This window comes from Osmerus mordax, chromosome 10 (assembly GCF_038355195.1).
Source record: "Osmerus mordax isolate fOsmMor3 chromosome 10, fOsmMor3.pri, whole genome shotgun sequence".
Lineage (NCBI taxonomy): Eukaryota > Metazoa > Chordata > Actinopteri > Osmeriformes > Osmeridae > Osmerus > Osmerus mordax.
In genome coordinates, this window is record NC_090059.1 from 10,531,243 (window position 1) to 10,559,198 (window position 27,956).

The following is a 27,956-nucleotide window of genomic DNA, read 5'->3' on the forward strand; positions in this document are numbered from 1 at the left end:
CCATGACCGTATATGGCACCTGTTTCTCTCCTGGGCCAGATTGAATGACACCTTGTGCCTGCTCTACATTGTGTGTATGTTTGTGCTTGTTGGTGTGTGTGTTTATGGAATGGAGCACAATATAACGGTAATGAGATTGTCTGCCTGTTGACATATTACATGAATAACATGGAAGATTTCAGATTAAGAGAATGTTACATCTGACAGTTTTATAACAACTGTAAAGCATTAGCAAAATATTGAAGGGATTAAATATATGTGAGATTTAACTTTAATTGAGAGCACCCTCCGAAAATTAAACATATTTGTGGTTATTTTACAAATCGTTTGCAAACATTAAAAAACATGCAGTTAACTATAATACACATGCTCAGAATATAGGCATCTCCCAAATCTTTTCTCCGAAATAGACCATATAATGACAGAGTTAAAGATTTAAAGCAATATTGAGGAGACAACCGTACGGTTACAGTATCCAGGTCTTCTCTGACTCTGACTGTTAAGAGTAGACCTCTCCGGTTTCTGGTGATTGAATCAAGGTGGATTGCATGTCCAAGGGAAGATAGCTCAATCTGATACCACATCATCTGTGGTCAGTGTTAGTTCCTTAAGTGTAAAATCAGCAGCGTAAAACTATTTAATGCATTTTAGGCGTTTAATTAAATGTATCAGTCAGGCTCAGCTTCTCAGTTACGGTAAATTAAAGAACGTCAAGACAAGAAATAGTTGTGTGATGCCTCGTGAGCCTTTTATCTTCTACTCTTACTTTTCATAAATTTACACGACACAATACGCATCATAAAACCAACCTCTTGTCAAGGCAATCCAACGAAAACATTCCCCAACGGAACTACACACCGCCCATATCCACCCGAGCTAGGATGAGTGAAACACAAGCGATGCTGTCAAAATCAGGAAGTAGCTTTGTACGGCTTACACCATTAATCTCGGAAACACAACTTTCTCTTTCTTTTGTGATAAAAAAATAAATAGAAGTCCAGATGTGTACTTAATACATCATACGGTAAGTAGCAGTCTTTTGTCAGAAACTGTCACGAACTGTTTGTGGGAGTGCGTCTCACTGGTCAAACACAAGTTCAGCAATGCTGGTGGACTGTTTTGGCTGAACCGGTGTACTCCATAGCATTTAGCTAGTACTAGTATAAATTCACCGCCGTCGGCCAGTCGCGTACCAACTACATTGCTTTGTTATTGTTAGCTTTACGTGGCCCACATGGCTTGTTATTTCCCTGGCCAAATGAGTTGATTCTCGTTCCACTGTTACAAAGCATATCCTCCGGTTGCTTAATAGCTTACGTTAGTGCTAGGTGAAGAGTCGGCCCAGCTTGATAACTTCGTTTGTTTTACACGGAGTTCCATTCACTTGCTGAAGCTAAAGTTTCCACATTTCACTCGGTGCTTTACACCCAAACGTGCATTCTGACATACGAGAAATCCCACCTTTCTATGAACGGTAAATAACTAGTAAAGTTCCAGCTACTGGATGCTCGTAGTGTAGTCTGATAGTAAATAGTATTCTACATTTCTGTTTCTATGTTCCTTCCTATTGTCTGCAGACTCAAGGCATGCTCACCAAGCTCTTTTTGGAACAAGCAACGTGCAGACGGCAATTACACTAATGCTGATGATCAGGTGTGTTGTCTTTCTTCTGTGAGATTGGATGATTTGACATTGTCAGACTGGCCCCTGTAGGTAGGCTGAGATTGTGGCTTCATTTTCAGTCCCAGAATGGCTTCAGGAATGCAAGATAAACAGTTTACCCCATCTTTACTCAACTTCTTCGTCTACAACCCTACATTTGGACCACGAGAGGGGGAGGTAAGCTGTGTTGGCAGGGAAGGGAGGAGACCTGTTCTAGGATAGGAGGGGGTTGGGTCTAGGCCTGTCTAGAATAGGATAGAGGCTGGATTGTGTGCCATATAGCCTAACTACGCTTCAAAGCAAACATGAACTGTTTGCTGAAAGTATTGTTTTGCGGATATAATTATTTGATGTTCTCAATGTCTAAATTACATTGTCAGGTTTGCTTTCTCCATGGGTAATGTACTGTCATCAAGCCTTTTGTAAACAATTCATACAGTTTCCTCATATAGATAAAAAAAAAAGGCATCAGGGGGTAAGTGTGTCTTTCCGTCCCCAACTGTACACTTGCGCTGGACCATAGCCCAGATCTTATAATGTAGATGTGGTGTAAGGACCTGACATGCTTCCTTCCATTGCTCTTACTTTGTTGCTAAGGAAGTTCTGCAGCAGGTTGTCACTGATGCTCTCTCTCCCCCTTGTCTAGGAGGAGAAGAAGATCTTGTTCTACCATCCCAGTGAGGTGGAGAAGAATGAGAAGATAAGAAACGTAGGCCTTTGTGAGGCCATTGTACAGTTTACTAGGTAGATCTCTTTAGCTCAGCTATTCTGTAAACACCTAATTTCCATCGCAAGTTCATTGATTCACAGAAGAAAAGCAGTCTTTTCTTTGATCGTTTCATTTTTTCTTTAAATTCGTTGGGGAATGCAATTCGGAACGTCAGCATTTTTTACTACTGGTTTTCCTAATTCTCTGTTCTGTTATCTTTGTGTTTGGTAGAACATTTTGTCCCACAAAGCCAGCCAAATCCCTACATACACAGAAGAACCGACAGTTTTTCTTTGAGGCAGAAGACAGCTTCTGGATAGTCATGGTATGGCAATAACGCATTCCAGTATTAAGTCTGATCTCTTGGATATTAAACTGAAGCTATACACCTGTGAGATACTTGATTGGAGGTGGTTCTTCATTCCACTTATACAAATAGTATTGCAAACAAGGTTGATACTGGACATAATTTTCACAATGATGCATCCTGGATGCTGCTAATGTTTGGCTTTCTCCATGTCTTGGTTGGGTCTGTGTTTCCAGGTGGTGAGGAACCCTATGGTAGAGAAGCCCAGCAAAGATGGCAAGCCTCCCACAATAGAATACCACGAAGAGGAGATACTGGTAGGTCTGGCCTTGGCAACTCTGCTCCAATACAGGCCTGGCGTTAGCATGCTGCAGCATTTCATGTCGATTTGTTTTTTTTGCTTTGTTTGCTTTGATTCTTCCGTTTCTTTCCCAGGACACTGTTTATGGAGCTGTGTTAAGGCAGTGCTACAGCATGTATAAGGTGAGCTGTAGATTGCAGTTCTGTTGTCCTAAATCATCATTGATGGATTCAATGCGATGACTTGGATTTTAATGATGGAGTGCAAAATAAATATGCAACATCGAACGCAGGAGGAGTTACCAGACCCGGGGTGTAGGGTCTGCAGTTTAATAAACTGCACTGGTGCTTTACTGGATGGGGCACATGGTTCAGACCTATGAACTGATTAGCTCTCTTTCTCTTTCTCCATCTCGGTGTAGCTCTTCAATGGCACATTTGGCCGAGCGATGGAAGCTGGAGGGGTGGAACTACTCATTCAGAAGCTTGAAAAGTTCTTCTACAGGGTAAACATGTTCATGGACATCTGTTTGTCTTATCAAGCTTCTAGACAACGTGCACACACAGCAGTCATGGAGAAGCCAACTGGAACCTGTCAGTCAATATTGTCTAAGGGCTCCAGGAACATCCACACTGAACATCCAACAGCCAAGCTTAGTTAACAACAAGTACAAGTTTTTAAATTTGTCGAGAGATCTGTCACGTCAAGGATAGGAAAAGGATTCTTAAATCCTGTTTGCTTTGCCAGACTGGTGTCCTGTTGTGGCTATGTGTTACCATGGGGACTAGGTAACACAAACCCCTTCTCAAACAAGGTCTGATCCATTACTGACAACTGAATCAAGTGCCCCAGGTGGCATGTGTAAATAATGTATACCCAGGGTTAGTGCTAACAAGGACCTCCCTTCCTCCGGATGAGAGGCAGAGGTAGAGCCCATCAGGGTATCCCAGGGTTTAGGTGTCCCTGGTTCAATGTCACCTCTCGGTCTGGTGACTCCGGAGTTTCAAGAGATTATAGCTGTCCTTTCTGCCTTTTGTCTGGTGTGTTTAACTGCACCATTAGCACAGGGAAAACTAACACCTCTTCTCACTGTGTGTGTGTGTGTGTGTGTGTGTGTGTGTGTGTGTGTGTGTGTGTGTGTGTGTGTGTGTGTGTGTGTGTGTGTGTAATTCTGCTGGATGTCCAGTATTTGCAGACTCTGCACCTGCAGTCGTGTGACCTCCTGGATGTGTTTGGGGGCATCAGCTTCTTCCCTCTGGACAAGATGACCTACCTGAAAATCCAGTCGTTTGTAAACAGGGTGGAGGAGAGTCTCAGCCTTGTCAAATATACGGCCTTCCTCTACAATGACCAGCTCATCTGGTACGGACCGGCTCGGAGTTGTGTGCGTTTGTGGGTGTGTGTTTAGGTGTGTGTTTAGGTGTGCAACATTAGATGCCTCGCCTCAGCTCATCAGTCACAGTTCTCCTCTAGATCGGTTGTGTGCACTGACAACCGACACCAGGAAGCTGGACAGAGGGAGGGAGAGGGGAGGAAGGACAGATGGAGGGAGGGAGGATGGAAATGGGGAGGAAGGGTTTTCTTCAGGCTTCCCAACATGCTGCCAGACACTCTTGTATGTAATAATAGCCTCCAGGTGCTTTTTTTGCATCCTGCACAGGAGTGTGTGGAGACGGATTTGGCGATCTAACACAAGAGGTGTCTTTAAATACAGAGATTAATCCTCTTTGTGTAATTCCCAGCATTACTTGACCTGACCTGTCTCCCGCCCGTGTAATTTGCGTGTCAATCGGTCTTGGTGTGTAAGCAGCGATACGCAACAAAAAAAGGGGATGGAGCTGGATTGATAGCATTGGGAGATGTAATATAAGAAACCAAGGCCGTAATCATAATACATATTGAGGGGGAGAGATCCGCCCCAATATTCAAATCTGGTCAATATGTCCCCCCCAATATATTGATATAAAAATATAAATGTGCTATGCTTCGACAGGCAACCACGCACGCTGTACGAAATTTTCATAAAACATTTAATGTGTTCCCCCCAATGTTGACTCCATGGCTACGGTCTTGTAAGAAACACACACACACCACAAAAAGTGTTTTGACGGAGGTCTTGGTTCACAGGAGTGGTCTGGAGCAGGAGGACATGAGAATCCTGTACAAGTACCTGACTACATCCCTGTTCCCCAGGCACTCTGAACCAGAGGTGAGAGGGAGGAAGGGACGGAGAGAAGACACACACGGACCGCGTTACTGAAGTAGATATTCAAATGGAGGTGGGAGTGGATGGGATTCGTGATAGGATTTATAATGACCTGATCACCGTTGCTCAGACACCTTAAACCAAGGTGATGGAGCAGGGGTGGGGGGGGGGGGGGTGTCGAGGGACCACCTGACTGTTCCCTAGGTACTTGGAGCCAGAAGTGGGAGACGCACCCATCCGAACGAAGGGAGGGTTGGAAGGATGCAGGGGAAAAGAGAAATGGGGGGGGGGGGGGGGGGGGGCTAATAAAGACAGGGAGCAAGGGAGAAGGGATCATATATTGTTGAAACAGTGTGATGAAAGGGGGAGGAGGAAGAGAAGTGAGCAACATCACTTTTCTGAATTGCCTATAGACACATTCCCTCTGGAAGGCCAGAACGCGTAACACCATCTCCCTGTCCCACACTCCAAAGACACAGAAACACAGTGTATCCCAAGAATGGAGACATGGTAGAGATGGAAGAGGGATGCTTTGAGACCAACTGTTTGGTATGGTATAAGATGTGGTTTTCAATGTTTAGTTATTTAACGCATAACTTTTCTCTCGTCTATCCCTTTTTCCTGTTCCCTCCCTCCTTCCCTCCCTCCCTCTGTCTCGCAGTTGGCTGGCAGGGACTCTCCCCTCAGACCTGAGGTGGCAGGAAATCTGCTTCACTATGGCAGGTAAGATCTTAAACGACCTGCTCCCTCCCTCCCTCCTCCTAACACTCATGTCAAAAGAGCTAGGCCAGTTTCAATTCATGTTTGTCAATGACTGTGGTCTTAGACCACTGATGGTAATGAGCTTTACAGTTGTGCATTCTAAACTGTTCACTGGGGGGAACCCCCTGAACCTTGAACCCTTGTTGTACAGCTGAATGGCTTGCAGCTTGGCTTCATGATTGGTTGGTTTATTTACTAGCATGTTGGTTTGTGGATTGGTTGGCTTGTTAGCTGGCTGGCTAAGAGACCTGTTGACAGACTGTCTGGCTGTGGAACAATCTGATTACTTAGCTGAGGTCTCGAGGGTCGAGTCAAAACTGTTCATTAAACAGTGAACATGCACACAAGCTTGTTCTGTACACAAATACTTCTTAAGAGAGGCATCTTTGGCATCTGTGACCAAAGCAACAGTGATTCTATTGTCCTGAGTTTGAGTGGAACATGACCTTAGTCTCAGAGTGTGCTCAGATCCACTTCACATCACTGAGGAGCACATTACACGGAGTGGGGTTTTACAAGGATGACTTGTGCAAAGGTCAGGAATGAAACACCATCTGCCCGAAACACTATACCTTTCCTGACAGGTACAAGCTTCACACCCGAAACAGCTAAACTTGTACTTACATTTACATTTAATCATTTAGCAGACACTCTTATCCAGAGAGACTTACAGTAAGTACAGGGACATTCCCCCAGAGGCAAGTAGGGTGAAGTGCCTTGCCCAAGGACACAACGTCATTTGGCATGGCCGGGAGGAAACTTGAGGGAAACTTCAGCATTCATGTCATAATGCTGCCTCTTTCTTCTTCATTTTTCTTCCATCTCATCTCTATCCCTCCTGCTCTACAGGTTTCTGACAGGACCTGCAAACCTTAAAGACCCAGAGGCCAAATTCCGATTTCCCAAAATCTTTGTGAACACAGCAGACAGTTGCGAGGAGCTGCACCTGATCGTGTACAAGGTGATGGGAGGCGAGGACTGTTCGTGAGAATCCAGAGTTGTAATCACCGTAAACTGCAACAGAGGCTTTATTTTTTAATGTTTTTAAAAAACCGTGGGACAGGTCGTCCCCTCTGCAGGGTATTTGTTTGGCAGACGGTCAGATAATCTGTCGAGATTTGATCTCTGGTTGGTGGGGGTGAGTGCGGTAGTCAAAACAACCGTCTGTTATTGAGATATGTAGCTGAATGATATCCGCGTTCCCATTGGTAATGAGATGGATGTTGATTGAACGATATATAAATGTGTTATATAACGTCTGTAAAGGGTACTGGTTAACAAATGCTGAAGTGATGTTCTCTTTTTTTTTACAGGCCATGAGTGCGGCAGTTTGTTTTATGATCAACGGTGAGTGTCCGGTTATATAATTCAACTGTCTTACTTCATGAGACAAATATATTAAATATGTTGACACACACACATATTTTAGGCAGACACTAATTTCAACTTTGGCTGGGTTGTAGATGCCATGTGCTCGAACATCCTGTACTTGTAAAGTGACTGTGTTGGTGTGTTCTGCGTCCCCAGCCTCTGTTGAGCTGACCAGGGACTTCTGTGAGCAGCTGGATGGGCTCGTGGGTCCCCAGCTCACCCTACTGGCTTCGGACATTTGTGAACAGTTCAACGTCAACCGCAGGATATCAGGGTCAGGTTCTAATCTCTACACTCCAGTCACGCTCATCATAGACCCGATACAGCCCTCGAAGCCCGTGTATGCAAACCTGGAAAGGTTTCCGAGCCAGGGTTAGATTACTACAGCCTGATAGCATGGTCTTAATCAGTCAGACAGAAGGTTATTGTGGTTTTAGGCATTATCTATGACTCCTCTCTATCCCTCTCCTCTCCCTTGCCCTCTCCATCTCCTCTGTGACCAGCTGCCATTGGAAGCTCCCTTAGAACGGCGCGGCGCTGTCCTATATCGACGGACCATGTCCACCAGGAACACTGCTGCCATCCGATAGCCCTATCAGTTACCTTAGGCTCAGGGTAATCCTAGCACAGACCTCTGCGTGTTCCAGGCCCACCGAGAACTCTGCCCCCTCCAAACACATCTGAGTGTAACCCAAGTCAGCTCCTTACTTACAATCCAGAGCTTTAGTGATCCCTACTGTAGGTACGGTAAGAATACCGGTAGTGGTTAATAAGTTATACAGGCCGGTATGCCCAAGGGAACATTCTGTGAATAGACAGATCTGGGAGGAGCTGGTTAGGGAAGATGCATGATGCCATTTTAGAGAGGGGGTTGAAATGCGCACACACACGATTGCCTTCACTTTCTCGATTATTTATGTGTGGTTAAAACTCTGTCCTCTGGATTGTGTGTGTGTGTGTGTGCGTGTGTGTGTGCAGGCCAGATAAGGAGCCCCAGTTCAAGTTCATCTACTTTAACCACATGAACCTGGCGGAGAAGAGCACCATCCACATGAGGAAGACTGCCAGCGTGTCGCTCACCTCTGTCCATCCAGACCTCATGAAGATCCTGGGCGACATCAACTGTGACTTTGCCAGGCAGGTTCACACTCCGAGCAAACTTAAGGAGCCAAGCTGAATGTTTCATGTCGGATGATGGGTTACATTTGTCCATGCCATGTTCTATAAACAGTTGATTTGGGCCCTTGTGATTTTGAAGGAACAAAAAGGTCTTGTTTCCCCTGTCCAAGTCGCACATCCCCAGTCAAAAAAGGGCTCAATGCCCTTTGTGATAATCATGAGATGGTAGTCACACGATAATCCCATTCAGTGTCTCTCAGTGGTGGCTAGGCATCATGTCTGATGGCTCCCTCTGCATGCATGTCCTCAGGGTGGACGAGGATGAGGAGATCATTGTGAAGGCCATGACGGATTACTGGGTTGTGGGGAAGAAGTCTGACCAGAGAGAGCTGTACGTCATCCTTAACCAGAAGAACGCCAACCTGATAGAAGTGAACGGTGAGACTTGGGTGAAGAATGGATGAGTCAGGGATTTAGATGTTCTCAATGTTTTAACAGGCAATCTGTGAAGGAAGAATTCATCTAAACATTACATTTCATGTTACTGAATTCATGTATGTTTCTCCCTTTACAGAGGAAGTTAAGAGGCTCTGTGCAACACAGTTCAACAATATTTTCTTTTTGGACTGAAGGACAACTGAGACAAGCAAAGGAGAGAGAGACTGGCAACAAACGAGAGAGGGGGAGGGAGAGAAAGAGAGAGAGAGGGGGAGAGAAAGATAGCCGAGGACTGTTTCATCACACTAAAACTGTCAGCATTGCAGGGTATTATGACAGCATCAGTGTAATGCAATAATTGCATTGTAAAAAATAATAATAAAGCTTTTCACTTCATGTAATTCTTTAGATTTTTATTTAACCTAAATGAATTGTAATTTAGATTTTGTAATTAGGTGTCAAATCTCAATTTTTACTGTACATGTACGTACTTTTTTTGTACATATTTTGTCATGTTTAAGGTCTCTGTTGTTTTGCTCTTTGTGACTTTGTTTATATACTGTTCTTTTCTTATAGGACATGCCCTGTCTTTGTCACTAAGTTAATTTAAATCTACATACACAGACAACATTTTTTCTTTCGGTTTTGTTGATGGTATTTTCATTCAAATTCAATCAGGTCTAAAATGTTATGGTTTGTAAAAAAGGAGCCCCTAACTTTAAATAAATTATAATTTTCCTTCATGCTTGAAATTATTGTGTCACAGCAGATATTGAACCAGCATCCAATTAGTAAACAGATTAACCACCGTACAAAATCCTGTGAACCTTTTGTACTTTTCCTAATTGCTCTTTGGGGAGGGGACGAGGGTGAACAATGTCATATTGTATTGTGCTGCATTTTCATCTCATGTTCTTTGCCTTAGCAGGAGAAGGAACAAAGTCACTTCACTAAATGGACCCCAGTCAGGGTCAGGAAGCAGCTCTTTCACCTCAGTGGCTGTCTCTTGGTAGCTGTCTCCTGGTAGCTGTCTCCTGGTAGCGTGGTGTGCTGCTGACTACACTGTCACACCGTTGTCCTTCTGGATGAGATGACACGACAGGGCGTCATTTGAAATGAGCATGGGTGGAACATGAAGAGCATGCATAGACCTTGAATAGCAGAATGTGACTCGTTGAGAATTCGATGACATTTAGAATAGTAAGTTCTTCTATCAAACTATAAATGATATACGTACAAAGTGAACAAAACCCAAAGGACACACATAAACACTGGTTTGACCTACCTACTGGAGGAGCTCACCTTCACACACAAAACATGCATATCAACCTGAAAAGACTGCACATAAGCCTGCGTGAATCACATTAACCCTTGAGCGGTCTTAACACTGTATACTCCTTGTCCTAAGGGTAAAAAATGACCCACCTTCACCAAACCCCTCAAATAAAGCAGCTTAATTGAATGTTAAACCCCTAATCTATTTTGCATGAAGAAACAACCTGTCATTATACACAAACTTTGTTAATATGTGGGTTTTTACCTCTTCGGAGTGCAGAAAGACTGCATTTAATCAGTGGACGACCATTAGTTTTTATTACAGCAGACCTGTCATAACTGTTTTCTTTACTAAAGTAGAGGTGTATTATTGCATCATGCTCTAGGTTGTATTATTCCCCATCTTTTTCTTCAGATACCTCCTCTTCTAAATCATTGTTCTCTTGTTCCTTCTGGACATCTGAAAATATCACATATACAACATGTAGATCTGAGAGCGAAGACCCTATCCCTGTTGGGCACTGAAATGTGCACTCATGGCTTCAAATCAAAAATCAAAATCAAAGTTATTTGTATAGCCCTTTTTACACGCAAGCATGTCACAGAGGGCTTCACGTACGCCCATAGAACTGCCCCTCAACCAACCTAAACCCTCATGGCTTCAGCAAAGAATACTAGGGGTACTGTCATTTGCAGGCCATTTATAGCTTCTGACTGCATTCCGCATTAGTAAACAATGCTTTGAAGACATTTTTATTTTGTCTGAAATTTGGTTTAGTTTGTCTGAAATTGTTTTAATTTTGTCTGTGAATTTGAGTCATGTATGGGATTGTGGAGGGGAGATGCTGCACATGCTAGCACAAGGGTTAAGTCGATATTCCTAAATCCCTATGGGAAATGTAAATGCTGTGTGCTCTCTACTGCTGCCCTCTACAGACAAAATAAAACCAATGCAGGACATCCGCAGCTGAGTCCAGCAGCCCCGTGGATATTAAACCCTGAGGACCGTCTGAGCGAGGAGTCTCCCCCTGCAGGGTTTGGCCTGAAGCGAGTAGACAAAATGCAGACATTGGTTTGTCTAAAGCAAAAAAACTTTCTTGTTTGGTGGATCCAAGGCAAGATAAACGTTATTAAATAAATTGCTTTGTAAATCATGGGAAAAATACCAAACATATTTGTATTTGTCACTTTATTGAAAATGAGCATATACGTGAACGTATTAATTTTTTAAATAATGAAATAAGAAAATGTAAACAAATGAAAGCATCTGGTACTGGATATATATTTACAGGATCAAGCAGACGAGATCCGTTATTGTGCTTTTCACGTGACAATTTTCCACTAAAGCTTCACTTAGGTGCTACTAAAACTTTCCACACTGCGATGCAGTGAAATGTACATTTCTGTACCACAGATCAGTTTAGGAACGAGACACCTTGTGATGCTTTCGCTTTGGTCTTGAAAGGTAGAGAGCCACGTGTCTGAAGGGTTGTAGTCTCAGTCCGGTGAGATGATGTCCAGGTTGGCCAGGTGTCTCATGGTGGGTCGCCCATGAGGACAGTTCCAGGGCTGCTCGATCTCTCCCATGTGAAGCACCAGCTTCTTCATCTCACTGACGCTCAGAGGAGTGCCAATCATCACCTGAAAAGGTAGGCCGTGAACCAGTACAAATACATTACATCAGCTCATCAACATTGCTCGGTAGTTCATATATTTTTACAGACATCTCAGATCAACCAGGTTTATTATTGTAGTGCTATACCAAGACTAGATACAACTTGATTGTTCATCCAGGTCAAAAAAAAAATATTCAGTGTCCTATCAGTACATTTCTATATGTACAAAAGATAATATTATACAAATCATATTAAATACCAATGAATCAATCATAAATCAGTCACGTCACGTCACACTCACAGATTTCCTGCAGGCTCGGGAGGCAAACATGTGTCTGACCCGGGACGGTCTGCACATGACCCCTGGGCTGTCACTCAGCATGAAGATGAGCTCCTCGATGTCCCCTGGGCCGAACGTCCAGTTCTTACTGGTGGGGAGGGACACCAGCTTCACGCGCTCCATCACCTGGGCTGCAGGGGCGCGGACACATAGCCAGATCCCAGTCAGACCGACAATCACATGCAAGCGCTGTTATGGCATATACTGTACATGTTTCATTCTGAGACTTTGAAATCAGGAGACGGGTGCTGTCCTCCTACCATCCTCATCGATGAGGAAGTCAAAGCCATTCTTCCGGAAGATCTCCAGGTTCTCCATGAGAACGTTTTCACTGACTGCGGTTAGATGGAGTTTCTGAGGTCTAAAAAGACATGACAGTGGACGGAAGTGAACGATTTGTAAGTAGCTGTGTGTTTGTCAAGTGTTGATTCTGTAGTCTGAGTATGACAGACCATTAAACAACGTGGGAGCTTTGAGAGTATCGTCGAGCTTTCTCACGCTATGAGTTTCTGCCCCTGCAAAGCAGTGTGCCGCTGAAGCATCTCGAAGTTATACTTCTCGTCGGTGGCATGCTGGTCGATGATGAAGATGTCATCATTTAGCTTGGTGACGATGAACCCAAGGTTGAACTGGCCAATGATCTCCATCTCCTTAAACATGTCTTTGCTATGGAGGAGAGAGAGGTCATGCTAAACACTGTCGAATAAAAGTGCTCATCTATGCATGGTGTTTGTGTAAACTTTTAGTAATACAGCTGGACAACAGAGGCCTTACTACAAGGGGTTTGACTTTGACTAACCCAAATTAGGATGACCATTCCTCCTTCTGGTTTATTAGAAATCAGAACAACCACTAGCATCAAACCTGATCTCCTTCTTCAGCTCGTCTTCTGCACTCTGGTTCTCTCCAGGATTGATCTTAGCCCTGAAGCGTCTGTATCTCAGTCTGTCCTCGTCCCGGTCTCTCTGCCTCTGCTGCAGCCTTCGCACCTTCCCCTTCAGCTCTGGAAAAGAGAACTGCAGTGGCTCCATCCTCTTCTGGAAACGCCCGGGGGCATCCACCCTCGGGCCAGAAGATCCCTCAATGCAGGCTGGGGCTGAATCCTGGCTGTCTGAGGAGAAACGGTCATCCTCCAGCTTAGGCTTTTTGGCGTCAGGGCTTAAGTCTGTGCTTGCAGTGGAAAGGTATGGTTCACTACGATAGTCTGATGGTTTCCCGTTGTCTAAATGTTCATCAAATATCTCGTTTTTAGTACCAGGATTGCTGACTATGTCCGTAGCATCAGGAGAGTTGAACTCTGACCCTGAACCTTGCAGGCTCTCAGGGGTTGCTGTGGTAGAGTCACACTCTGACAGTGTGCCCTCTCTGCTCGAGTCTAAATCATTGTCTGAAGACCTCCCATACCTGAACCCCTCCAACACAGACCGGCCTGCTGGAGAACCTTTAAGGACATCTCTGGTGGGTCTGGATGGGAAGTGTGAAGATGGTCTGGGGGTGTTACCCTTCTGAGACCCACCGAAAAAAGACTGAAGCTTTTTTTGAGTGGGACCGCCACTGACAGGTTTGTTTATGTTTGTGGTGCTCCTTGTACCCTGGTTGCTGTGCACAGAGAATGCAGCTTTAAGCCCAGCCAGGTTCAGAGATGAGGTCTTTGGGCTTAGGAGCACAGCCTCTGAGTTGTCATTGGGTTCTAGAACAGTCTCAGCTGACGGGACCACCTGACATCCTTCTTCAGACTCCTCAGGTCGGTAAGAATCTAGGGAGGAACAGACAAAACAAATGTCACAAAACAAAAATTATATGAAACTGTCAATGATAATAGCACCTGTAACGGCAGAAATAAATATCTTACAAATAGGGAGACAAAACAAATATAACAGATTACAACAATATGTGATAACAAGAATTTAAAGGTTCTTACTGTTGCTAGGTAAAGCTGTGTGGTTGAGGCTGAACTTGTTGACGCCTGTTTCGTACATGGAGATGAGTGAGCTCTTGAGGATGGCTAGCAGCAGCTTCTCCTCCTGTAGGAAGATCTGACGCTTGTCTGGTGTCACGTTTACATCCACACAATCTGGAAAACACACAAACACACTCAGGTGGACTGAGGAGGCTGAGAACATTCCGGACTTCCATACAGTCACGTTTACTTTGCACGTTGTTTACCTGAGGCCACAGCTATGTTCAGAGCAACAAAGGGATATTGATGTCTGTTGAACATGTGATAAACCTCATTCACAAGTTTAGAGACCTAGAAGATGAGAAACTCGTCAACACAAAACGCAAAACCTTCCACGTATAATTACTTTGATATCTCATCTCAGTAAAACGTAAGTTCTACTTGCCTTCGTAGGATCACACGGGCGGTTGTTGATGAAGAAGAACTGTCTGTCAGTGGCACTTCTCCCCACCCCGTGGTCCCCCCGGGATACAAACCCAGAGATGCTGCAAGAACAACCCCACAAAAGAAGAACTATGTTAGACAGTTCATAACTGCGCCTAGCGAACCATAAGTCCTAGGCCAATCGTTCGCGGGCTCTGTCCTAGCGCTGGTCCTGTGAGAGGCTGACCTAAGAACAGACCTAAACACAAAATAACCCAGCGGCAATCCCATCAACCTGAGTGGGTATGGTGAACCCTATGACTCACGTGAACAGTTCTTGGGGTAGCTCAGCCCCTGTGAGCCCATAGTCCTCCTTGACGTTCTCTGTAGGAGATAGCTGCTGGAACGGGAGGAGGTTCTGAAGCTGTGGGAGAAACAAATCATCAGAGCCATAGCGTTGGTGTTATGGAATCCAAAGAAGAAGACGGGCTTACCTGCTTCGGTCCAAATATGGCCCCTATGTTGTCCCTCATGCTGTGGCTGCCACTGGTGTTGAGCACTGGGCTGCGTTTGCCTTGCCCTGTCTGGTTAGTGCAGGTGATACGCACCCCTGTGGAGATAATGCAGTAGGACTGGAGCACGTGGACCATCTTTGTGAAATCCTGACATGAGGGGAAAAAAGACAGCTTGGTGAACACAGCATTAACTGTCCACCTTATATTCAAACGGGCCTTCGACATTAAGGATTATGCAGATCGTCAGCATACAGCGGGATAAAAACAGTTTGTGAGTAATCATGATAACAAAGGGCCTAGTATCCCAGCATAGACCCTGTTATACCTCCCCTTCTCCTTTCACCCACCTTCTTGATGTTGCGCTGGAACTCTTTGTGTCTGACAGGCAGGGTGTAGAAGAGCTGCTGCAGGATGACTGTGGTGCCCGGCTGCCTGGGACAGGGCGACCGCTGCACCAGGTGACCACTGTGGTCAAACACCAGCTTGGTGCCTACCTGAACTGACTCATGGCAGGTCACAACACTCAGGTTGCTGGAAAGGGAAGGGGTGGAGAGAGAGAGTAAGAGGGAAGAGACCGAAGCAACCAACATGAGCACTATTTTTGAACACATTATCAACACATCTGTTGGATGCATGGGAGTCTGAGATTAGAAGCTGTCCTACCTCAGAGCACAGAGAGAGCTGAGAGCTTCACCTCTGAAGCCAAATGTCTCCACGTGGATAAGGTCTGAGAAATCTCTCAGCTTGGAAGTGTGGTGCTTCAGAGCTTAAGGCAAGGAGAGAGATACAGCTCTGTAACAACTTTGTAAACAACTTCATATCCAACAACAAAACAGCAGGGTGCTTGCAGAGATTCGGGAACTAGCACAGCAAGTGCACAGTTCCTTTAGTGATGGATGAAAGATACCACGCACTCAGTCCTTCAAAGTTGGCCTCCTCCACTCCTTTGCCGTTGTCAGACACCTCCACCAGCTCTACTCCACTGTCTTTCAGTTTGATGTCTGCAGGATGACAGACCACTGTAGTGCCGTGTACAAACTACAACATCACAATACAATCCGAAGGTACTTACCACCCAGCTGTGTACCTTTGTAGCACTATTCCAAGACGCATCATGACACTCACCAACATTAGTTGCCCCCGCATCGATACTGTTCTCAACCAGTTCCTTGACTGCGGTGGCCAGAGTCAGCACCACCTGACCAGAGCAGATCTGGTGCACTGAGTGTCTGTCTATGGCCTTGATAGCCTGAGCCGGCTCGACACTGTGCGGAGAGAGAAGGAATCAAACGAATTACATGGCTGCAGATTGCTGAGTTACTATTAGCTAGATAGCTATATAATGTCCTTGATAATGTACACTACTAAACAAGTTAGATTGTAAAGTGAATAATTACCGACTCTGTAGGCTATAATAGCTTAACTACAGCCATTTTCGTACTTACCAACCATCTGTCATACTGACTACTGCTCTACAGACAAAAGACCATATTGAACTATCCACAAAACTGGACAATGCAATGAACTGTAAATACTGAAGCGAGACAAAAGAAAAATCTCGAGAAAGCAATGCACTGGTACAGTCAGGCTCATCAGACTGCTTCTTACATCCCCGCGCGCAACCAGAAGTTAGTGTTGATTGGTCACGAGCGTCAAGCACGCAAACTTTTAGCGCAGACTGAAATGTTGCTTAGATCAAATAATTTCAAATAAGTTCATTATTTTTATATTAGCTTTTATTATAGCGTTTGTTGTACGATCGACACGTATTTCTAAACGGCTAACTGTGTTAAGCTCATAGATAAATATAATTCACGTTTTTAACATTGGAACCATAGACATAGGCCTACAGTCTATGATTAGAACATGCCACATTTAATAACTTCCTGTTCACTTGATTGTTTCCATTTATGCAATATTCTGAATGGGGGAATGGGACCTCCAAAGGTTTACCTATTTCTCATGTCATTGATATTTCATCATCTTACAAGAGCGAATCACAAGGCTCAGATGAGATCACGCTGCAGGGACCGTGTCAAAATCATCATACATATTTACTGATGAACACAATTCGGATCACACGTATCTGCTTATTCAATACACTGAAATACTGTGATAAAAAAAAATAGGATCAGGCTGTTCTAATATAATATTTGCTCATAATATATGCTATTAACAGAATTATTCTCCACCCTTAGCTTGGACTTAGTTATGTGACGGTTCCTTTCATCGTGTTGTTGAGGCATGGCTGACAGCAGCCTTTCCCGGCTGGGATCCAACTTAATTTCTAGCAAATTAACGTTTTACACAGAGTAGACTGTAGACGAATTGGAAATATGGCAAATTAAATATAGGTATATATGGTTTACAGTGAAGGTAACTACTTAGCTAGCTCAGTAGAGCTAATTCACAACACCTTTTCTATCATATCGCTATGTTCGCTTCGACATCAAAGGCGCTCAAACCAGAGGAAAGTTCGAGTAGAAGCATGAGCAACTTTTTGATTCGGCGAAATTTCACCTCCACCACAAGAACCGAGAGAAGTGTATTTTCGTTGCCCAGTGAAGATGAAGAGGATATTCAGTTTGACAGTAAGTACTGTAGCTAGCTAGCAAACTGAATGTAATTTCACCTGCTGCATCCACATTTGGACAGAAAGTGGAGGGGTGGAGTCACAGCCGCTTCGGTTTGACACACCAGTTACAACTCGGATTGACATTCACTTCAGCTTGTTCAACATACTGTACATGCTATATCAACAACACGTTTTGCTTTGAGGCATACTGTGCATTACTTACCAGTAGTAGCCCTTTATTTACTATCCAGTGTTCAATAATAACTCACAATAAAAGGTACTAACCCTAACCCTAATCTATTATGATTCTTTTCTTTAATTCCATAGTCCCAGCATTATACAATATATTTAAAAGGTATAGCGTTAGAAAGTTGTGTAATTGAGTTAATGGCTCAAGGTGCTGCTCCGACCCTGTGATGTGTGTGTGTGTGTGTGTGTGTGTGTGTGTGTGTGTGTGTGTGTGTGTGTGTGTGTGTGTGTGTGTGTGTGTGTGTGTGTGTGTGAGAGAGAGAGAGAGAGACCACTGAAGCAGCACTCAGTGATGCAAAAACAACTATAAAAATGAGAACCTTGTCTAAGAACCAGGTGGTATGTTTCTCAATCCCTCCTTCACCTCACAATACTTCTTTTTATCATGGACGAGTTCTGGGGTGGTGGGCCAGTCTAAATGGACTGGTAATGGTAGATAAGCCTCCCTACCGAGCACACCCTCACATGCATAAACAAGATGGGCTGGGGGACTTGCTAGTCAAGGGCTGGGGTAGGCCTACTACTGTGTGATCTCAAGTAGAGCTGAGAGTGTTTCATATTTGACTTATGTCACACTATGACAAAATGGACTCTGGGGAGAAAGACATTGTTGAATTGATAGCTAGGGTTATTGCTGAAGGTAAGATAAATATATATGCTTAGGCTGTTTACGTGGAGAATTGTGTTATAAGGTCAAACTAATATAATACGTTGTGTTATATCTAGGATAAGGATCAACTTCTTTTTTTTTCTTCTTCCTAAAAATCAAATTAAGACAATGCATCTTGGAATAAACATCAAGTAGTCCTATAATAATAGTGCACTATCATCCTGGTTATCTATAGATATTGTATCTCTTGTAATAGGTGTCGCTGTTGTACTTTTGCTGTCAGCTTCAGAACAAGCTTCCGACTGGTGTAAACGTACCGCGCATGCACTGTAACGTAATGGTTTGGCTTGAATTTAAGCAACATACCTAAAACAAATTTTTGATTGTGTTTTCAGAAGCGTTTTCAGCCCAATAACATTCTAGAACCTTTTGTGTTATGTTACATTGCGGAAAAATGTTCCGTTTTGCGCAACGTAATTGTTAGGCTACTTCCCATCATGCTTTTCGCGTGTACGCATACCAAAGACAAAACCGTCTATTACTGGATTAACTAACATACGTCGCATGTCTGTAGTTTTAAACACGTTTTTTAAGTACTAGCCTGGTTATCCTGAAAAACACTATCAAACCATGAAATGCAATGTCATGGCCGAGAATGGGCCCGTAGAGGCTGTCTTACATTTGTCAGTACACTCTGGTTTCTCTTCAGATCGTATAAATCTTTCGCCTTTTACTAAAGATTTCCGTGGAGAGGAACATTACGAGTATCAACCAATTTTTTGATGCCCTGCTTACGCGGGGCTTCCTGAACTGTTTAAAATACGAATTAAAGAGTTGGATGAGATTATGGTGTAGGCACACTAACATAATCATTGTTCGTAAACTGAGGAGAAATATTTGGAGCAGAATGACGTCATCAGGCGGAAGAGGGCTGTACTGTATGGCACTACTGCACATTCCGTTGAATACCGCATTCAACGGTGTGGCCTGAATTATGCAAAACAATACGTATTCCTAGTGTTAATCAGTGGTGTGAAATGCTGTGAGCCACCTTTTAGGCTAAAGTGCGTATGTTTGTGTGTGCTGCTGGCAGATAAATATGCAGTTTCCCACGATATCCCATGGATACAAAATTCACCCATAATGTTTTTTTATACAAAATTCCAGGTTGCTGCTTTTATTTACACATTAACTTTATTAACTTGAAACTAGAGATTACGTTTGTGTATTAGAAAATAAATAAGTATTTACTTTATATTACAAATAGGCTGCAGTGCGAGGCACAATCTTTTCTGGAGAACGTGACTGCCTCTGAGGGGATAGTTGAGAGAGAGAGACACAACCCGATTATGATCTAGTTAGCCTCCTAGTCTGTCATGCCAGTAGGCTAATGCCCATAACTCCTTCCTCTCCTGCCCCTCAGCCTCAGACAGCAGCAGTAACTGTGAGGCTCTCATGGCGGGGAAGCAGTACCCATCTATCCAGGAGTTTGCGTCTGCCATCCCCAACCACCTGCTGCTCGGCTCGTTGCTGGAGCACCTCTGCTTTGTCTACGAAAGGGACCCCTCTCGCTCACACATGCTGTTCAAAGGTAAGGCTGACATGCAGACTTAAACGTTTTGTTAAAAGAAAGTTTTAAAAGCGTGGAAATTACAGAGTGTAGGCTACCACTTTTCTATTGAAACAAGGCAAGCTGTTTTCAGTTTTGCATCTCTTTTCAAAAGTTTGGAATTTGATTAACAGCAAAGCCTCATTACGCTTCATGGAGTCCCCCCAATCTGCACTGCAAATATGCACTTTTGGGTGGGCATCATTCCTAATGAGGAACGTTCATCATTAAAACAGCCTTGGACCCTTGATTTGTGAGGCCTGTTCTCCATCTTCCCCCCTCAGTCATCGGTCAGCGCCTCGCAGCAATGAACCTGCTCTCCCCATTGGCTATCAGTGATGAGTTTAGCACGGTCAGATTGCAACATAACCGAGCCTTCACAGAGCTCCTCCACGCTGCCAGTACCTCCCTGTTCCCTCAGGTAACACATTGCACCCCACAAACATCTTCGCTACCCTCCTCCTTTCATCTTCGTTACCTTCGGTGTAAATGTCTTCAAATTGTCATTTTAGGGTCAAAGATGCCTTAATACAGACATCCAGAGCCTTACGCTGAGGTAAATTCTGATTATGACTTGTTTGAGTTGTGTGATTGTTGTGTTTGTGGTGTGTGTTCTAATCTGGCCTGACTCACAGGGCCTTCTCTACATGATAGTGTCTCTTATCTCTCTCCAGACCAAAAGAGGGCCTCTTCCAGGCACAGACCTCTCGCTACCTCAGCGAGTTTGAGGAGATCTCTCAACTTGGAAGGGGATCATACGGCAAAGTCTTTAAAGTAATAAAATAAAAGGAAAATAAAAATGACCGCATATGAAAACCATACATGACTATGACATGACCTCTCTATGCACCCTAATTCTCTGTAGGTGACAAACAAGCTTGATGGCCAGAATTATGCTGTTAAGAAAATCCTGATAAAGAATGTTTCAAGGGAGGACTGTATGAAGGTATTGAGCAAAACATTTGTTTAACATTCTTTGCCAAGTTGATAAAAAGCACTTTTAATCGTGATAAAGATATTTATTTTACAGAATTATTACAAATGTATTTTACATATCATTCCCTACTTACTTATGATAAGCCATTTTTAACAGCTTTATCCTCTGGGCGGTGGTGTTCACTAGATGCAGGACACAAAACGTTTTGAAATGTTTTCCTTTATTCAACATTTATTAAATCTTATTTAATCTTCTATCTTCCTGCCTTTGTTTCAGGTCTTGAGGGAGGTGAAAGTGCTTTCCAGTCTTCAGCATCCCCATGTGGTGGGCTACCACACAGCCTGGATGGAGCACGTCCAGCCCAACAGAACCACCAGTAAGGAGCAGTTCACCCACACACACTAGCCTAGAAAATAACAATGTGCAACTGTGCACTTGTAGGTCTTTTTAGAAACACAATTGAAGGTTCCATTTAGAACTTTCTTCTCCCCCCCAGAGCTCAAATCAGTACTCCCAGCACTGGAGTCCCCTGCACTGCTAGAGAGGTGAGGTCTACTTATCAGTGCACATCCCACACCACACCTCCTCAAAGACGTACTGCATGAACATTCATGAACCAGTTGGCATCTGACCGTGAGCCTGCTTTGTCCCCTCGACCTCCCAGGACTGAGAACAGTTCTGCTAGCAGCACCGGCTCCTCCATCATCTTCGAGAGCTCCAACTGCTCCAGGGACAGAGCAGTGTCTAAACCCCCGACCGAGGCCCCTGGCCAGCAGGGGGAGACCAGCCAGGCAGTGTGCCCCAAAACCATGCAGCGCGTCCCAGACAACTACGTTCCCTGTGTGTTCCTGGGGAGGGGGGGCCCGGGTGTGGGGCCCCCCCTGAAAGAGCCGTGTCCGGCCGTGAGCTGGGACGGCTCGGGGGTCACAGAGGACGAGTCCAACGGGCTGGAGGTGAACAACAACTCCTGCACTGACAAGGACAGCCAGAAGTGGACAGATAAACACTCGTCCATGGAGGTGAGAAACATGATGTCATCCGTGCTTTTCATGATACTCAAGACATTGCTTCAAGCTACGGATTAGCGACTGTGGATGGATGGAGCTTTGCAGTAGGTTGTACCTACACTCATTCTTAATTCAGCTATAAAACAATCACATCTGAGCATAAAACAGCATTATTGGTGTACAGCAATGACATAACCCGGCTTGTGGACCTTTGGATCATGTTTTAGGTGCAGTTCCACCTGATGCTGTACATTCAGATGCAGCTGTGTGAGCTCTCCCTCAAAGACTGGATCTCTGAGAGGAACACCAGGCACAGCTCTGCAGGTAAACATACAGTTGCTCCCTACACAGCAACACGCTTCCCATTCAAAACCCTGCTACTCAAACAAGCCGCGTTTTGACTGAAGTGCATACACCTTGTCTGGTTTTACATGTACTCATTACATTTAGGTCGGGGTTAGTAAGACTTTGGTGTATTGAGCGTTGTTGGGCTTGATGTGTTCAGACCCGTACAGCTGTGTGGACACAGTGAAGACTCTTAGCATCCTGAAAAGAGTCCTTGAAGGTGTGGAGTACCTTCACTCCAGGGGGATCATGCACAGAGACCTGAAGGTAAGGAGCAGTGTCTAGTAAACTACAACCTTTATTTTGTCCCTAGAGGGGCAATTTGTTGTGCAGCAGTAAAAATACAAAATAAAAATACTAACAGTAATAACACTATCACAATACACACAATATAAAAAAACAGATGTAAACCCCAAGTACCCTGTTTTAAAACTACAAAAAAAAATGGTTGGGTGGTTGAGCTGATTATATCTTATGTTATATACAGTATGTATCATTCATCGTGACATTTAACCCGTGACAAGTAGAACACCATCTCTATTCATTATGACTTTACTGGCATTGAGGTATAATTTAAGTTTAAAACATTAGAATCAGAAAAGAGTTTAATGAGGTGGGTCATGCATGGGCCCAGCCTCCCCCTCCGTGGAACCTGCTAGAACGTCCGGAAGGTGTCAGTGTTCCGAGGCTCTTTGGCGCTCTGGTGCGGGGACGTCCAGAGAGTTGGCCCTTTCCGGCTCCTCGCGATGAAAGAAGTCAGACCAGCTGCCGGACTTGGCCTTGTCATCGTCGCTGACAAAGCTGATGTCACAGGAGCTCCCCCAGAGGACGTAGCGGTGCAGCCTCTCAGGCAGGAGATCTGCCAGGGTCTGGCGGCGTGACGAGCCAGAGCCGTAGTACTGGAACGCCTGGATCCTGCAGATGTCCATGAGGCTCCGAGGGTGCCGGGTCAGGGCCAGGATCTGCTCCCGCTGACGAGAGTACTGGGGCAGCAGCAGCGTGCTGGGCTGGAGGCCCGCCCCGTTGGCGATGGTCAAAGGGGAGGTGAGACTGAGCAAGCGGCCCAGCAGGGAGGTGTGGCAGAGGTTGGGCCGATGGTCCAGGAACAGGAACAGCCCATTTTCACCAGCTGGCGTTTGCTTGTTGATGTCGGCACCACGCCTGGTTCAAACCCAAGAGATCCCATTATTTGAAACGTAACGTTGTAAACAAACATCAACTCTGTAAATGACACAGGAGACGTGTGATTTCATTTCGATGGAGGCCTTTCTGGCTGACTGTTGCATTGCTTTCAAGATAATGAGTAAATGGATCCAGTGCGCCCCAAGTATTGTCTGATGTTTGAGTTTCAAGGACGTTTGAGGTCTTTTGTGTCCAGTCTTGTGAGCTGTGTACCTCAGTAGCAGGTTGACCACGGCCTCCTTGCCCACGCTGCACGCCTCGTGGAGGGCCGTCCGGCCCGCGTTGTTCACGGCATCCACCTCTGCGGAGGGGGAGGAGAGCGCTGATGTGTTGTGGTTTGTGCATTGAGTGTGTGTTTTGACCCCAGAGGTACGTCACCCTGGCCCTTACCTGCCCCCTGGTCCAGCAGCTCAGTGATGCATCTCAGTGCAGTGTCCATGTTCTTTTCTGGCCTGAAGGCTGTCGTCAGGGCAGCCAGGTGCAGCGGCCTGTTCCCCGAATGGCTCACCACCTTCAAATCAAACACAACGTCATTTATTTGGTTCTATTACTGTATATTTAAAAAAATAAAAATGACATATTGATACTGCATGGATGGTTACAGGTAAAACTCCCTTTATTTTTGGATCCATTCTATGGAAAGTCAGTGTATCAGTGTAAGGTAGAGACTTGCTCAGTACCTGAGCAAGTCTCTACCTGCCTGAAAGAATTCAAAGAACCTTGTTGACATCTGCACCAAGCTTGATCAGGCAAACGGCAATCTCTGTGTTGAGCATGCTGGCGGCCATATGCAGGGGCGTCATGCCGTACAGGTCTGTGGTGTTGACAGCGGCCCCGTGGCTGGCCAGGATGTGGATGGCGGAGAGAGCGGCAAAGCGCACGGCCAGGTGCATGGCTGTCTGACGGCTCCCACTGTCCACCTGGGGAACAGGGTGCAGAACACAGGACTGTCTTGAAGGTCATTCGGCAGTGTGACAGAAAAAAAAATGCTTCTCTGGGTTTGATAAGCACTTTTTCTATCTTGGAGGCTAGCGTGGTCACTTACCACAGTGTTGAGGTCGACTCCATGGTTGCAGAGCACCTGTAGGCAGGCCTCTGCCCTCTTCTGCATGCTGACCATGGCGGTCTGAAAACGTGATTGTGATGCAGGCCAGGTGGCATGGATGTAGGGCCAGTGGGTGATGACCAGGTGGAGAGCATTACGACCCTGTTGGTCCCTGGAAAGGAGAGAAAAGGGAAAGGCCAATATTGGTAGAGCAAATGGTTGGATGAATTGATCAAAGGTGAATTAATCACGGTTCTTGTGAATATGTGGTCATACAGTAATCGAAGGATGGTTGAAAACTGTAGGTAACAACATTTAATAGTGGTTTGAGTGGTGGGTTACCTAATTCCGGGGTTGGCTCCCGCCAATAGCAAGCTCTCTATACTGTGAACTTTCCTATACGAGGCTGCCAAGTGAAGAGGGAGAATAGCAAGACCCTGGAGGAATAAAACAAGAAAGAAGGTGTGGCCAAATATGCAAAGCAATAAAATAAACTGCAAAATTCGTTTTGCAGATTTTGATGTATTTAAAATTGTTTTGATGTATTTATTCTTTACGCTATAATCTGCATCAGATCAAAGAAAATCGAGTTTGCGATAACTTAGTGCTTATTATTGTGGTTAGTTGTCAGTGGTGATGAATTACAGTATGCGCAATCGTTTTTGAAACTTGTTTTGAAGCTCATTTGTTAGACTACAAAGAAAAAAACATTTTCAAGTGAAGAACTGTGTTTACCTTTGACGGCTTGGATTTCGCTCCATCGATTATTGAGTTGGTCCCGTATTCTTTTGCAATATTAACAATAATTGAAGCGTTTTCTGATAAAATCGCGGAATACAATTCACTTGCTCTGACAGCTGCCATACTGTTTTAGAAAATAAAGCCCGGTTTATGGTTGGTAACCCAAGTGGGAGGCTTAAATAGTATAATAAGATATGTTGACTTTCTGGTTTACTGTCAGGCTATGTCAGAACAGAACTGACTTCATTTTTTTCTTGAGGATTTGTAAGTTTGCTGCCAAATTGCCGATCATATCGCCTATACTGTGCGTCAAAGCACTCATGTCGTCTACATTGACGCTCCATATCGGTATGCGCCTGCAGACACATGCCCTTAACCAATCTAGGGCCTCTTTAAATGACCCAAATGTCACAAACCTTATTTTGATCATGCTGGTCGTTGTGTCGTGAGCCAGATAGTGAGAAAGTATAACGAGACAAAGTTGATGTAATTTTATGAGAAAATACGCAAAGAAAACAAAAAATGCTCACCTGTTTTTGATGCGCTGAAAAGACAGTGCAATATTTCCAAATCTGTATAGGTTCATTAACGGGGTGTGATTTCAAAAGATTAATGATACTTTGCGACTCTTCCTGTACAATTGCCTCGTGGAGTTTAAACTGCACATGATCGAATTCACCCGGCAGTCCATCGCAGAAATGTAACTTGTTATTTTTCTGTATCCTGTAGTGCATACAGTATGGACTCAGACAGAGTTTGTTTTGAGTGTTACCCATTGACACATGAAGATATGTAAACTTTTTTTTTTAATTACACAAATAATGTGGTCTATCTGGCTCTGAATTTAAAAAACATGGGTCGTTTTCATCTGAATGTCTGACTTTACAAGGTTTTGGAACATTGCAGCAGCATTATGACCTCATGTATTTGTGTGTCAGTTAAAGGTACATTCCTTTTTTTCTTTAGCCTAGAAATATCTTTCTACAGGGACATGACTTCAATGTGAAGATAGGAGACTTTGGTCTGGCCTGCCGTGATATCATTATGGACAACCGTGAGCCACTTCTGTCCACCTCAAACAACACTGGTAGGAGCTTACCTTTCTATGTTCAAAATAAATTAAGTCAAATGTTGCAATTTATTAATTTAACTGTTATTCATATAGGAGAAATCTGTTAAGAACAACTTTTTCTGTGATGACCTGAGAGTAGCAATATACAGTATACATGCGTGACTTGGCAACAGCTGTAGCCACGCTCATGAAATTTTTGTGGAACGGCCGAACAAGAGAGCAAGCTATAGAGCTGCTGGTCGTAGGAAAATATATAGATACATATTCATAAGAAATGTTTTTTTAATCTTGTTGAATATTGTAAAGGTTCTTCAACATCAGCTTTCAGGTCATTGAAGTCAAGTAGTGGGAGTCAGGTGGCTGAGCGGTTAGGGAATCGGGCTAGTAATCAGAAGGTCGCCGGTTCAATTCCCGGCCGTGCCAAATGACGTTGTGTCCTTGGGCAAGGCACTTCACCCTACTTGCCTCGGGGGAATGTCCCTGTACTTACTGTAAGTCGCTCTGGATAAGAGCGTCTGCTAAATGACTAAATGTAAATGTAAGTACTTGTGTTCAAATGCGACCTTTTAGGAAAGCGCCTCTAGATGGCGCTACGTGTACATGATACCTAACACCTTGAGATTTCTTTACAGGTTCCTCACACACCACAGGAGTGGGGACGTTTGTGTACGCTGCACCTGAGCAACGGGAAGGTTCTCGTTATGACTCAAAGGTAACTTGATTCATGGGTTTTACATTCAAAACTAATTTGACACACTAAAAGGGTCAAAGAATGACTGCAGGATTCAATTGCAACTTGAATTCAATTGCAACTTGAATTCACTTTACAACCGGTCGAGTAATAGTCATTACCCCTATTTCTGTGGTCTGCCTTTTAGTCGGACATGTACAGTGTGGGGGTGGTGGCCCTGGAGCTGTTTCAGCCATTTGGAACTGAGATGGAGAGGGTGCGGACCCTCGAGGACCTCCGTGAGGGCAACGTCCCAGAATCCTTCTGCCAGCGCTGGCCCATGCTTGCCAAGTACGTCAGGCAGCTCACCAAACGAGATCCCTCCCTCCGTCCCAGCTCCACCCAGCTGCTGCAGAGTGAGCTTTTCGGCAACAAAGACGTGGTAGGAAACGCTATGATTACAGACCTCAGGGCTGAATCCTAACTTGCGATGGGTGCAGGAAAGCATGGGCAGTCAATCCTATATACAGATTCCCAGTTGATGGTTTACAGAAACTACGCAGTTATGTGTCTTCTGTTGCAAACAAGCAGATGCTCTGACTGATTGAAGGCGTGTCCACTTTCTGTCTCTTTCTCTTGTAGGTGATCCATGGTTTACAGAGAAGGGTTGAGGAGCAGGAGGCAGAGATTGTCCAGCTCAGAAGACAGATCAGTCAGCTGCAGGGCACTCACCCTTCCTCCTCCAACTTAGACCAGACTTGACCATAACTATCTCTTTAAACTCTCCAACCTATTTTACCCAACTGTACCTTATATGGGCATGCCTGGGAAATGTAAATGGCCAAATGTGTGTGAGGTCTACTGGATGTTACAAGTCCACTGTACAATAAAGATTAATTTATCAGCGTATCTCGTGGAGATATTTTCTGGAACAAATCTGGGAAAATGTGACCACAAAGTCAACGCATCA

At 44.5% G+C, this 27,956-nt stretch overlaps 4 protein-coding genes and 1 non-coding gene across 8 annotated transcripts; 3 read left to right on the forward strand and 2 right to left on the reverse strand.

Moving 5' to 3' along the window:
- Positions 1-885: 885 nt before the first annotated feature.
- ccz1 (CCZ1 homolog, vacuolar protein trafficking and biogenesis associated) lies at positions 886-9,221 on the forward strand. 2 transcript variants are annotated; one of them, XM_067244572.1, is made up of 17 exons: positions 886-1,024; positions 1,578-1,653; positions 1,743-1,839; positions 2,309-2,406; positions 2,603-2,696; positions 2,915-2,995; positions 3,114-3,161; positions 3,401-3,484; positions 4,166-4,341; positions 5,107-5,188; positions 5,847-5,908; positions 6,797-6,908; positions 7,261-7,294; positions 7,475-7,592; positions 8,297-8,455; positions 8,748-8,875; positions 9,012-9,221. In XM_067244572.1, exons 2-17 carry the CDS (start codon positions 1,640-1,642, stop codon positions 9,065-9,067), a joined length of 1,443 nt encoding a protein of 480 aa, XP_067100673.1. In that variant the 5' UTR covers positions 886-1,024; positions 1,578-1,639; the 3' UTR covers positions 9,068-9,221. The 2 variants fall into 2 exon arrangements, with proteins under 2 accessions (XP_067100673.1, XP_067100672.1); XM_067244571.1 differs by lacking the exon at positions 886-1,024 and adding an exon at positions 1,457-1,474.
- A 2,107-nt stretch (positions 9,222-11,328) lies between these two features.
- pms2 (PMS1 homolog 2, mismatch repair system component) lies at positions 11,329-16,501 on the reverse strand. 2 transcript variants are annotated; one of them, XM_067244230.1, is made up of 15 exons: positions 16,390-16,501; positions 16,070-16,209; positions 15,859-15,945; positions 15,608-15,710; positions 15,292-15,475; positions 14,924-15,091; positions 14,756-14,853; positions 14,452-14,551; positions 14,273-14,357; positions 14,028-14,180; positions 12,971-13,862; positions 12,605-12,772; positions 12,367-12,467; positions 12,068-12,237; positions 11,329-11,791 (listed from the first exon to the last, which is right to left on the reverse strand). In XM_067244230.1, exons 1-15 carry the CDS (start codon positions 16,401-16,403, stop codon positions 11,648-11,650), a joined length of 2,607 nt encoding a protein of 868 aa, XP_067100331.1. In that variant the 5' UTR covers positions 16,404-16,501; the 3' UTR covers positions 11,329-11,647. The 2 variants fall into 2 exon arrangements, 1 of the variants encoding a protein (XP_067100331.1); XR_010877472.1 differs by having other exon boundaries at positions 11,655-11,791; positions 12,068-12,232.
- A 584-nt stretch (positions 16,502-17,085) lies between these two features.
- eif2ak1 (eukaryotic translation initiation factor 2-alpha kinase 1) lies at positions 17,086-27,895 on the forward strand. Of its 2 annotated transcripts, none has more exons than XM_067244231.1 (15): positions 17,086-17,535; positions 19,802-19,969; positions 20,272-20,408; positions 20,500-20,543; positions 20,662-20,761; positions 20,853-20,933; positions 21,201-21,300; positions 21,421-21,469; positions 21,589-21,943; positions 22,159-22,255; positions 22,437-22,543; positions 26,211-26,331; positions 26,949-27,028; positions 27,195-27,428; positions 27,629-27,895. In XM_067244231.1, the coding sequence occupies exons 1-15, from the start codon at positions 17,379-17,381 to the stop codon at positions 27,746-27,748; spliced, it is 1,950 nt and encodes a 649-aa protein (XP_067100332.1). In that variant the 5' UTR covers positions 17,086-17,378; the 3' UTR covers positions 27,749-27,895. The 2 variants fall into 2 exon arrangements, with proteins under 2 accessions (XP_067100332.1, XP_067100333.1); XM_067244232.1 differs by lacking the exon at positions 17,086-17,535 and adding an exon at positions 18,233-18,408.
- Positions 19,068-19,181, forward strand: LOC136951101 (U5 spliceosomal RNA). The gene has a single exon (XR_010877595.1). It is a non-coding gene; the product is annotated as a U5 spliceosomal RNA (small nuclear RNA).
- On the reverse strand, positions 22,507-26,186 carry LOC136950123 (ankyrin repeat domain-containing protein 61-like). The gene is made up of 7 exons (XM_067244233.1): positions 25,239-26,186; positions 24,846-24,940; positions 24,504-24,675; positions 24,178-24,378; positions 23,849-23,969; positions 23,672-23,759; positions 22,507-23,437 (listed from the first exon to the last, which is right to left on the reverse strand). The coding sequence occupies exons 1-7, from the start codon at positions 25,365-25,367 to the stop codon at positions 22,951-22,953; spliced, it is 1,293 nt and encodes a 430-aa protein (XP_067100334.1). The 5' UTR covers positions 25,368-26,186; the 3' UTR covers positions 22,507-22,950.
- Positions 27,896-27,956: the final 61 nt, after the last annotated feature.

Bases quoted from the DNA above. Each gene is read 5' to 3' on its own strand.
- LOC136950123 (XM_067244233.1), bottom strand. From the start codon at position 25,367: ATGGCAGCTGTCAGAGCAAGTGAATTGTATTCCGCGATTTTATCAGAA. The intron at 23,760-23,848 runs GTAAGGGCCAGG...CCCCCTCCGCAG, and splicing joins GCTGCTGGACCAGGGGGCAG to AGGTGGATGCCGTGAACAAC. The intron at 23,438-23,671 runs GTACACAGCTCA...GGTTTGAACCAG, and splicing joins GTGGTCAACCTGCTACTGAG to GCGTGGTGCCGACATCAACA.
- eif2ak1 (XM_067244231.1), top strand. From the start codon at position 17,379: ATGTTCGCTTCGACATCAAAGGCGCTCAAACCAGAGGAAAGTTCGAGT. The intron at 20,409-20,499 runs GTAACACATTGC...TTGTCATTTTAG, and splicing joins GTACCTCCCTGTTCCCTCAG to GGTCAAAGATGCCTTAATAC. The intron at 20,934-21,200 runs GTATTGAGCAAA...CCTTTGTTTCAG, and splicing joins CAAGGGAGGACTGTATGAAG to GTCTTGAGGGAGGTGAAAGT.
- ccz1 (XM_067244571.1), top strand. The intron at 2,996-3,113 runs GTAGGTCTGGCC...TTTCTTTCCCAG, and splicing joins ACCACGAAGAGGAGATACTG to GACACTGTTTATGGAGCTGT. The intron at 7,593-8,296 runs GTCAGGTTCTAA...GTGTGTGTGCAG, and splicing joins GTCAACCGCAGGATATCAGG to GCCAGATAAGGAGCCCCAGT.
- pms2 (XM_067244230.1), bottom strand. The intron at 15,711-15,858 runs GTGCGTGGTATC...CCTTGCCTTAAG, and splicing joins GGCCAACTTTGAAGGACTGA to CTCTGAAGCACCACACTTCC. The intron at 12,773-12,970 runs GTTTGATGCTAG...TCTCCTCCATAG, and splicing joins GAGCTGAAGAAGGAGATCAG to CAAAGACATGTTTAAGGAGA.